General features: G+C 37.5%; 1 protein-coding gene across 1 annotated transcript; it reads right to left on the bottom strand.

Moving 5' to 3' along the window:
• Positions 1-849: 849 nt before the first annotated feature.
• On the bottom strand, positions 850-11,215 carry LOC103782289 (cysteine-rich venom protein TEL1-like; the record flags this gene model as incomplete). Its single annotated transcript, XM_008950049.1, has 8 exons — positions 11,156-11,215; positions 9,746-9,865; positions 9,196-9,283; positions 7,915-8,060; positions 7,055-7,149; positions 6,254-6,342; positions 6,033-6,186; positions 850-910 (listed from the first exon to the last, which is right to left on the bottom strand). Coding segments are annotated over exons 1-8 (813 nt in total), but the record flags the coding sequence as incomplete, so codon positions are not given.
• Positions 11,216-11,848: the final 633 nt, after the last annotated feature.

The raw sequence follows: 11,848 nt of genomic DNA, 5'->3' as shown, positions 1-11,848 counted from the left end.
TCCCTCCAGCTTTCCCTTCTTCCCAGGCTTGTCTCTGCTACCTCCTCCCCACCAGCAGCACAAAGGAGCAGGGAATGGGTCTTGTGCTCAACCTCTGCTCATCCCTTGGTGTTCTTGTTGCTCGGTCTCTGCACTGTAACACGTCATGCCTGAAATCCCACCCATGAGATACACATGAAGTAATAGCATAGTTGAACATTCCCTCTCCCACAAAGCTCATTTTGACCTTTTTAGAGCCCCTCAGTTGTAACAAAAGGACTTGATGTTGGACCTTATGGTGAATTGTGCTGATGATCTTGCCCAGATTAAAAACAACTGACTTTATACAATTTACTTTTTATAGTAGACCAGCTCCCTGAAAAACAGCTCCCTGAAAAACATCCAGAACAACATGAATATCAAAACATGTGGAAAAAAAGAGAGAAATTGTTTGATATAGTACTTCTAGTAAATTATAAACTTAGAAAACTATGGCCAAAACATATTATAGGCAGAGCAATAAATATGCTTACAGTAATACACAACCCCTGCTACTTAAAGCTGAATAAGTAAGAGGTTTGCTTGACATATTACAGCGCATGCTGGTTTGTGGACAGGCTGAGATCCAGATTTAAAGATCCCCACAGACAGCTCTGGGAAGAATACAGCTGCTTAAATCCAGACTGTAGTCCTAACCACCTCTCATTGCTCTCATTCTCTGGCCCTCCTAAGATCTGAATGTGCATCTCCTGAATATACATCCGTTGTTTTCTTTTACGGCTGCAAAATCACAAAATTATAATCTACAGATATGTTAAACTGTCAGAGGATTATTTCTGTTTTCTTTAAAGTTTGTCTTATCTTTCTTACCTGTCCATCAAACTGCTGCAGCAGAGCAGGTGGACACACACTTAAAGTCAGGAAAATCCGTCTGAAAATGGCATAGAAAGAATTAGAACAATGCTTATTATTTTATTGTGTAACACTTATCTATAAAGCTAATCTGTGACTGTTATAGAAAAAAAAGTAGTAAGGATTATCTCCACAGAAGTAGAAAAGCTGCCTTTCTGCTCAGATGCTAATTTTTGTACCAAACAGTCCCAAATTTTTTTAAGGTCCTTTTGAAGTCCATTGTATTTTTTATGATGCCTTTACTCTTGCAGAACAGGATAAAAACCTGGTTGATGCAGACTGTGGACAGTCTGGTACTGGATATAACACAGCATGTAGCAGATGATGACAGCCTCACATGAAATCTGCTTGATGAAACCAATCTTACATATGATAGGTTAAAAGTTAGACAAAGAGTATGGACTGATCAATCAGCCCTGGAAGGAATTAACTAGATGTGAAAAAAAAAAAAACTCCAAATATTTCTTATTCTTACAATTCCAATTAATGTATCTGGGTTTACATAATTCTGTGACAGAAGATTAAGCCAAAGGTACATGCTCCTGCAAAAATGCAGGGAAGAAAAATATTAAAAATCAATTCTTCTGTCTAACACAGCAAGCAAAATCAGAATTTTGAAAACTGTAAGTGCAGCTTCATCATAGCACAATACTCCCAATCTTTGTATGCTCACTGCAACTTCTTTGTTTCTAGCTACTATCCCATTAGCTTTAGCTGAGGAATGGAAAGTTTTCTTTATCAAGCAATTTCAGGTGCTTGTGACAGGCATTTCAAAAAGTCAAGCTGTCCTTCCCTTCAGTGTTTAGGACTTTCTGCATGACTGTATTTGAACACTTTGGAATTCTCCATATTTCCATCAATGCAGTCATGTATGTTTTCATAGCAGGATGTTGGTAGTCATTGCACAGTCTTCATTTCTTGGCTTCCTCAAGTGTTAAGAACTTAAATTCAATGTGGAAAAGGAGAAAAACTTGCTACATTAAAAATAGTGTACAGGATGTTAAATTTCATTAACATATTTTAAAACATTAATATTTGTGAACTGTATTAGCTGATGATGATATCTCTTGCAGCAAGGACATTTTTGCCTTTGTGATACCTGCCAGGCAGCTCTTTGTTGAAGGCTGTCAGGCAGACTAAAAAATAGATCTTCCTTCCTCCTCAAATCTCAAGAAAGTATGCAAAGAAATTCACTGAAGACATGATGCTACCAAAAGTCAGTTTTCAACTTTTTAGATTAATTTATAAAATTTGTTGGTTTGTTGTGTCTGCTCTCAAAGACACCCTTGTATTAAGCCAAAATGATTGTCTGGTTACCAGCTCTTTTAAAATGTTGTGGAGTTTGCTCCTTGGATAGTCTTTAGTAATAAATAAATAAAGAGATACAAGGGGAATTGAGAGAAAAAAAAAAAGCTAATGATGATATCTCTTACTATTTAATTAAAATTTACTTCTCTTACAAAGCCTGTTGGATGTACAGGTGCCATGTTAAATAGTACTGCCTGTCACATGCCAATGAATTGAAAACATTAATTGGTTTAAAGAAAATTAGCTCTGTGATGGGGATGTTATTTAAAAATTAAAGATCCTTTCTGCAGTTATTTAATTCAGATGGACACATATTTTGTTTTGTTTTGTTTTTTTTTTTCAACTCCACCTTCACAGAGAAGGGATGTTATTTTAAAGCATGCACAATCTTTTTCCTGAATTTTGGAAAAGAGCAGTTGGATCGTGCAACCAAGAGAGAGTCTAAGAGAGAGGCAATCCACAGTTTCAGAAGGGATTGTGCAAAACCACCACATAGATCAAGACTTCCCCATTTTCCTATCTTCACCGTTGAAACAATGTTGTAACACTTCAAAGCATCAAATCAATCAAGGCTCTAGACACACACTTTATAGCAAGTGTACTGCATGTTTTTGCTTTGGAGGTTTCAAGAACATTTCTTCAAATTCTGAAAAAACAAAACAAAACAAAACAGTGAAAAAATGAGTGGCTCAAGGTTTCCAGCATGAGAGGGGTGTAAAATACATCTGTCTTACAGCTTTCAGAAGGCTCCATACATTCTAGGAATATCCAGAAGTTTCATAACTAATGATGATATATTTTCAAAATGACTTTAAAGTTTCTTTTTCAGTGCTACGAGGATGTCATGACTGTTGGATATCAAATCTGGGAAAGAGCAAACTCAGTTCTGCCTGCCACAGGATTCTTCTACCTGTCATTGAGGAATGCTGTTTTTGTAAAGGCAAGAGACAGGATATTGCCTTAGCTGAACTGTGCACAGCATCAGGTTTTGCTGTTCCTGTTACACCATCACACAAATAAGAGATTTCTTGCAGTTTAGAGAGGAACTAGTTCCTAACTAATTTGTGGTCAAGCTGTTGGACTAGATATGTTCCTTCCAACCGAATCCTCTCCTCTCCTCTCCTCTCCTCTCCTCTCCTCTCCTCTCCTCTCCCGTTCAGTGATGGTTTCCCATACATCAGCAAGGGCTGTCTTCAACCATGGTTGTGATTTGTGGCTGGGGAAGGTTGTGGACATCACATGTGAGATCTGTGCAGTCAGCTCTGGACAGGAGTACTGTCCATCTGTGCAGACACCCCACCTCACTGCCAGAGCTCTCTGCCCCTGCCCCCTGCACAGCAGCATCACAGATGTGTGTGTTCAGCCACATGTATGTGCATGTCTCATTAAATGCATCCAAACCATCTCTCCCTTCCTTGCAAACGTCTTTTGTGGCTTTGTCAAAATGTTACCAAAACTGAAACACAAATGAATACTTGTCTGAGTTGTTCACTGGAGAAGGTTTGCTTCATTATCTTCCTGGATATCTTAATTATGCTTATTGACCTTCAGTTCTCTGAGTCCTCACGGGTCAGATGTATGAGGGCTGACTTCTACCTCAGTACACTGCTTCTTTCCTCTTGTGAGTGACTAAGATACCAGTTCTTGTGGTATGGGTTATGATGAAAGGGAAGGGATTTCTAGACCCATTATTTATATCAAGTGGACTTTTTCCAGAGAGCAGGTAATGGATCTACCCATTTCCTTAAAGATAACCACCCAGGATTATCTACTGCATTGTCATTCTTACTTGAACCTGTGCTAATTGTTCAAGAGGGCACTAAGTCATGTTCCAGTTCTCACATCTACATCCTGGAATTGCTTAATTTGCTAGTACAGAGGCACCCAAGTGAGAGGGCAGTAAACCATGTGAGTGAAAAAGTGGTGGAGATGAATGAGAAAGGAACCAACCCAAACAAGAAACACTTTGAATTGTGAAACCAGGCTTATAACTTTATGCTCATCTTTCATATTAGGAGAAACACCACCGAAATGGGTGAGCCAGAAGTATGTTGAAACTGCCACTGACACAAATGAGTCAGAAATGTGTACTGTGTACTGAAATTATTTTGTACCAAAGACTCTAGGGCTTGAAATCTTAATTATGAGGACAGCTTCTTTCATAAAAAAGGACTGGAATGGGAAACCACTATAAGGTGAGGCTAAAATAATACTCAGTGCCACAGTTGACTGCACAGAAGAACACCTGCTTCCCAAAGGCCACAGAAGTGGGTATTGCATTTTATATAAATAATATGCTAGATAAAATTATGCTAAATATGATAATCTTGCCAATGGCTGTTTCTGAGAATATGAAGGAAAATTGTTTGCTTGACTTCTGTTTTTGCCTATGAAATCTTCAGTTTCTCATGTTAGCTGTTTCTGCTTATGCTGCTAAAGAATCAGGCTCCCTTTGGGACCTAGTGCTAATAAAGTCACAAAGTTGGTTAGAAGTTTAGTGAACTGTATTGCATGGTAATAAGAAAGAATGAAAATTACAATGAATTGGACAGTAAATAGTGAGCAATTTAATAATTGATCCAGCAAAAGCAGATATTAAAAAAAATAAAAATTGGAAGACATTTTTATTTTTAATTATCTTCTGGTTCTGTTAACAGTATAATTGTTTAAAATGTTGGTCAAGTTAAGACTGGTTGCATGACCCAGTTCTATCCATCTATGCTGAGAACATACAAAACATATGGAACCACAGAACTTTAAACAATGCTCCTTCGACAACATTTTAGGAAAAAATGTGAGAAGCTAATTAAATATAGCTGGTACCCAAATGGCAAATTTCAGTTAAAAACTCCACTATGACACCTAGACCATTGTACAAGTAGAACATGTGCATCCTCCACAGCTTTTTCTTGTGTGAGTCACTGGACTGAAGTTAGTCCTTCTGCATATGGGGGAAAGTCAGGATGGAGTCTCTTTTTGTGAAAGAGGGCACTAAGGAGATGGATGTCCAGGAAAGGAAAGTTGAGCCTGTTGTTTTATTGCTGTTTTGCATTGGCAGGAAACAGTGCAGCAAACTTGATGAAGCTATGTGTACATCCAGGAGACTTTGCCATGGTAGCTGGAATAAAGGTCTTCTAAATTTCAAAGCTTGGCTGAAAATTAAGTGAAACACATAATTAATCATAAATGGGAAAAGAAAACCTTCAATGTTTCCTTTCAGAATAATTTTTCACCAATATTTCTTTTCTCTGTAATTTTATCCTCTTTGTTACTATTTACTCGACAGCAGCATCTAACATCTTTAACCACACATACAGAATTCTTAGGTCTTTCAAGGTTTTCTCACTAAACTTGCAAGGTGTTTCAAAGCTTTCTTCCTTTATACTACATCCCATGATGAGAATTAGGTTAATTCCATAATGAAAGATTGAAATTAAGTCTTCCATTATGAGACTGAGTCCATAAGTTTTTTTTTTCCTGTTAGAATTCTTAAAACTCAGAGTTGTTTGCCAAGTGTGTTGCTGCTGCTCTTAGATCAGCTGACATAAAGAAGTCACCTCCTTCCCTGGCATTTCCTAGATTCAAGGATGAGAATTGCCTCTTCTGGCCATGGAAAAGCATATAAACTGCAATTGGAAATGTGGAGCTCAAATTTCTGTGCTGCCATTGGTACCTTTGACCCCACTTTCAATCAATGTATCCTCATAAGCCAGGAAGTATTCATGAGAGTTTCCATATGAAGACCAAGACATTTTAATCAAAGTATCTAGATCATATGAATACCTTGATCCATCAAATGGAGGTAGTCTGTGTCTCAATATACACCAACCAACATTTTCCCACCCTTTTTATAAACTCCTTTGTCTTTGGCTTCACTCCACAAATCATCCCTCCTAGGTAAAGCACCTAGCATGGCGAAGAGTGGTTCTATAATAGTGCTTTTTGCCCTGTGTTTGAACCAATTAATTGCAAAAACTTCCCATTTGCCTGAATTAATTGGCATTTTTTTTAAAAAAACATAACTTTACCCACAAATAAAATTCTTAAAACTTACTGCACAATCCATTATCACAAGCATTAGGGCAGTCGCCACAGGGTGGTCCTGCTTTGTAGGGTGTCGGAATTGAACTTATCAGATTTCCCCTGAAACATCAACATTAACAATATAGGCTGTAAAATCACTATAACATATCTGAGAATAAAAAGTAATTATACAGTTGCATGCATATATGAATTTACACTCAGTCTTTGGTTACGTGTCAATCAATCAATAATAATAAATCACGTTAATTTTCCCAAGTTGAGTGTAATTTACCTGTGACACTAACTGGTGAGTGAACTCCCTGTCCTTACCTTGACCTATTTGTTGACCTATTTGTTGAGGAGGGGCAGTGACAGAGCAGCTTGGTGAGCTACTGGCAGCCAGCCAAGGTCAATCTACTGCAATATATTACAATGTGAATGTGAAAATTAATTTTAGGTAGAGTATGAAATCATCACTCTGCCTTAAAATGCGCACAAATTTTTTGGTATTATTTACAGTCTCTACTGTACTCTGCATATTGATATGGCTTTCTCGACTGATATTTCAAGTAGAATTTCAAGCAAATTTGTGATTTATGAAAATTAGGATTTTTAGGCTAATGAAATTTAATCTAAAAATCAGTGTCACTTTTATGTGTTTTATGCTTTTGCTTGTTTGACAATTTGTTCAGTGAGTACGTTTCTGTCTTTTCATATTTCTAATAAATTTTTCAGATGTGTTCCTCAGCTGTGGGTGATGTGCCCTATTACAAATTTCACCATCTCCCATCTAATTTTGATAATAAGGTCCAGAATCACAGTCGATACGTACGCAGGGCAGTAGTGGCAGACATAGAAGTATTTGTATTCACGGTTGGGACAGTAGGCGACAGCACATCCAATTTGAGAAGACTTAGACCAAACCACCTGTAGGTATAAGGATAAACATCATGAGAGAATGAAAAATATACATTTGAAAATCATTAAAGTACAATATGCATTACAGAAATATTTACAACCAAGCTAAGTCACTGTATTTAACCTTTATAGTAAAACATAAGTCCCACTTTCCTAGGAATGCATTTTTCCCTCCTGCTTTAACCCCTGAACCAAAGAACATTTAGGATATAATGATAATAATTTATAATACATATATAAAACATTTGAGTTAAAGTTTTTCATTTATATATTGTTTTCATTCAGTTCAAACTGTTGAAGAAGACGTAGAAATCACAATGTAAAATCTGGTATCCTGCATTTCATGCATGTGAACAAAAGAGGTTATAATAAGTCATTGTCCAAATGGAAACTCTCTAAGTCAATGCAACTCTGTAGATTGTAACCAACCTATTTTTATTTCCTTCCTGATACGTCTAAACCTTATTCTTACAGTGTCTGAGTAACTTTTGGATGTTATTGTCTCAGCACTTTTCAGACATTAAACAAACAAATAAGTTTCTTCCCTTTGTTTCTTGCTGAAGTTTTGAAATGCTAGTATCTTTAACCAATAAAGACACTTAACATTTTATTTTCATTTTGATTCTGTTACTTTGACAGTTTTTATCCTGTTTTTTCAGAATAACTCTCCTGTCTCCATTGTACTTATTGCCTTTAAAGATGAAGGGGTAAATGCTACCTAGCTAACATAAATATTTATTTATTCATCCTGAAATATGAAAAAGTTGCATCTACCTGAGTGTAATGGCCAATCACAGCACCTCGTGTTGTTGCTCCAGTTCCATATTTGAAATCTTTCACCTCATTGTACCAGGCCTGAATAGCGTATGGCCATGAGAAAGGGGCAGAAGACATGAAGAGATTTTCACCACATGGTACATCTGAAAAAAGAAGGCTACTGAGAAACGCAAACAAAAAAATATATGTGTGAGGAAAAAAACAAAAAAGAGGCACAATTTCCATGGAAGTTCTCATTCCAGATGGGACAGCAGGGTGTTTGCTTTTGTTTCCAGTTCAGTGCTATCACCCTTTGTCAATAGTAAAGTTGTCACTTGACCAGTTTGCAGCATGGCCAACTTGTTTGGCTGGAAATTTGTTTGTTGACAGACCTTCTGTATGCATTTAGATGCAGCTGCACATCTGCACCACAGATTCATGACTGTAATTTTGTTATTTGAATGTTAGCAACCTAATCATTACTCAAGCCACAGCTCAGTGATCTTGGGAAAAACCCAATAATTCAAAGCTTACTTCTGGTATACATGAAGGTGTCCAAACCATCTTCACCTACTGTTTTTATTCAAGTCCAATCCTAATGCTTACACATTAGTTCTCATCTGGGATTCACCTTAACAAGAAATAGAGGATTGTGTTTTTAAGGCACAAACTATGGGTCCTGAAGGACAGTCCACATCTTACATACTCTATAGACAGAAGTCACTCAACAACATATTGGGCAGTGATCATGGCTATTGCTAAAGTAGTATAGCTATAGCTTTAATATCCAATGACTAGAGTGTTTATATGAGCCTCTAAGACTGTTACAGGTTATAAGTTTCTGGGGGATTTAAAATCTAGGAGTCTTGTCTTAGAAATTATGCTTAGCATCACCAGCATGCTTAGGTGCTTTGTTTTTAACTCTTTCCTTCTCAGCCAGTTTCATCCAGCACATGCAAGCTGGTTTCTGCAGTAAAGTGGGTCTAGATTCTCTTCCATCTGATGGATATTTTCAGACAATATGCTCTCTCACTATGACTTTTTTTCACCTACTGAAGAAAATGTGATGTACCTATGTAAAACTGCTACAACTGGAATGAGGATGGGATTGAACTTTTCTTACTTACTGAAGAGATTTATATCTAGAATTTTGCCTTTTTCCCACGCAGCAGCAAAATCACATTGAATATAAACAACATCTCAGAAAAACCCCAACCAACCAACCAACCAACCAAAAAAACCCTTGCCATATCAGTAACACATACAACATTATTCAGCTAGCACTCATGCTTCACTTACTGGTTGTCCTCATGTTAACAGGACTGTGAGTTAAAGTACATTGATTGGCCCATTTTTGGGCATTCTCTGCAGCTGGACGAGACCATTCCTTAATGAAAGAAGAAAATATTAGTCATTCAGACTTGTACCAATTAATAAACCCTTATGAAGGAAAAATATGTGGAAATTATAATTTAAATTAAAAAAAAAAAATGCACACAAAATCTTTTTTTTTCCCCTTTTTTTGGGGAGGATGAGGAGTTAAGATAAAAGGTGCTATACACCCAGAAGAACAGAAACTGAAGACTGATGAATGAACAGTGTCTTGGATCTTCCTTTTCTTTTCCACCCAAAATAAAGTGCCATTGTTGCTTATAGACGACATTTTCCAGACTTTTTTTTTCTACCTGCCCAGCTTTATTCTTTTTTTGATGCTGCCCACGGTCAATCTTTAGGAAAGTTCTGGAGTGTGAATTTATGGCTAAATAAAATAATATGACCTTGCATACAGTCCTATATCTCTCATAGAGTCCATTACTCATTAAAAATAGGTTTACAGCATGCAACTTACCATCTTCAACATGTTGCTGGCAGTTGGTTTTACTGCTCTCCTGAGGGCATTATGTTTGTCAACAATCAGCTTTTGCTGATCAGCTCTGCTAGTTGACAAAGCATCAAGACCTTCAGGTTCCTAAATGGAAAGAACACGTTATATTTCTTTTGTATTTGGACATCACTAAATCCTGTGTCCTGTCTAGGAAACGTTAAAATACCAAAATAATAAGATCAACTAAGGAGATGGTCCTTGTGATGGAGGAGGTGGTGTGATATGCTTTGTCTCTTAAGTATCTCTAGGAGTGCTTCTATGTGGAGCAGTACTTTCAGTGGTTCCACAGTACAGAGCTTACCAGTAGTAACAGTGATTCCTGTGTCATACCTCCTTATACCCTGTTAACCCTCTGTACATGGCTGAGATACCCTGGAATGCCTCATGTGCCTTTAGACTTCTAAATTTAGGCAACTGAATCAGACATTTTAATTTCTTTCAAGAGGTTTTGAGGAAAAAGGATCTAAAAATAAGCTGAAGACCTGAATGTGTTTCTGATGTGTTCCCTGCTTTCAGGATTTTAAACATGACCATCAATTTTATTCTTTTTTTTTTTTTTTAAATTATTGAAGGAATGTGTTTACAGGATCATTACAGACCTCTTGCAGTACTTCATCAGGACATCCTACTGAACAAAATGTGTGCCTATTTTTTTCATGCCATAGATTTCCTTCCACTCCTGCCATAACTGATAGCATGTCTCAAACTTTCCATGTGTTTTCTAATTAAAAGTTACCCATGTGAAGAACTCAGCACCCTCTTTATGGTTACAGTATTCTGGACTGCAGGATGGAGAGCAGAAACTGAATAATTAAGAAGAAAATATAGCCAAGCAGTCACATTAGTGTTGCTAAAGCAGAAGTAGCAAACGTCACACTTCAGACTAAGTATGAGTTGGGAGGAATCCCTCTAAGTGTGTGTTGAGTATGTCTGTTTAGCTGTCTGAAGGAAATCAGTGACACATGTTGAGAGGGTAAGACTGTGAGCAAAGGGAGAGCCACACAGCTCAGGACCTGTAGGATGAGAAAGGAAGAGAGTTGGGTAACTGCTGCTTGCAAAGCAGTGGAATTAAAAGGAAGAGGGGTGGATCTTTGGGAGATCCAGATTACTTGATCTGCTTGTGGAAGCTTCTGGAAGATACAGTGATCTCTGACCTAACATAACTAACACTGAGTCTATAGATGGTTTAGTATGCAAGTGTGGAACCAATTTACTGCTTTGAAATTAAACAGACTTGAAGGATAAATGCTTTCCAGATCCTACATATCTAATCAGGCTCTTTCTGCGTATGATCTATGTGCACAAGAAAAGCCATATTCAGTCAGACAAGTGCCTTGGGTTTCAGATTTTCTGAGTACAAAGTGTGAGTCCTACCTCTGCAGTGGATGGAGGCAGCACAGCCGTGAGACACAGGAACACCACTGGTAGAATCATCTCTGAAAAGAGGAGAATGAAGATTTATTTTTTTGTGGAGTTTCCATTTCTCTAAATTCATAATGCATCTTTCTTCTGTGTTTTTCCTGGCTTTTTCCCAAGTAAAAAGATAATGTTTGTTTCTTTTTTTTTTTTTATTTTATTTTTCTCTCCTCCCATTTTCAGAAGTAAAAAAAAACTTAATTCCTTTTCTGCATTTCAAAATTTCTATGAATCAACTGCTTTGTACATCTCACACTTCCCGTTGTATTTCTGCCCAAATACCTTCACCTGAGTTCACAGCAGAAGAGAACATTTGTCCTTGCCTTCCTGTAGGAAGCCTTCTGCTCATTGCCATGCTGTGGAACAGCCAGAGTAAGAGGCTGCTTTTAGCTTGTTTCTGTCTTAATCTGAAACTTCTTCTACTCCCCATTGCCTGCTTTGACTGGACTGCATTGGTCAAAAGGGGAATGAGACACCCAGCCCACGTGCAGACCTCTACACTTAGGTGTAGACTGAGGATTCAAAACCCTGACTCAATGACTAGCAAAGCCCTGCACGTGAGCTGAGGCAGAACTGACTGGACCAGCAATGGACCAGCACTGGCTTCCTAGGAAACACCTATTTCTAAGCTTTTTATTTATTTTATTTTAT

The sequence above is a fragment of the Merops nubicus genome, unplaced genomic scaffold, assembly GCF_000691845.1.
Source record: "Merops nubicus isolate BGI_N331 unplaced genomic scaffold, ASM69184v1 scaffold29141, whole genome shotgun sequence".
Classification (NCBI taxonomy): domain Eukaryota; kingdom Metazoa; phylum Chordata; class Aves; order Coraciiformes; family Meropidae; genus Merops; species Merops nubicus.
The sequence above is the reverse complement of the archived record's forward strand: the minus strand, read 5'-3'. Positions and strand labels throughout refer to the sequence as shown.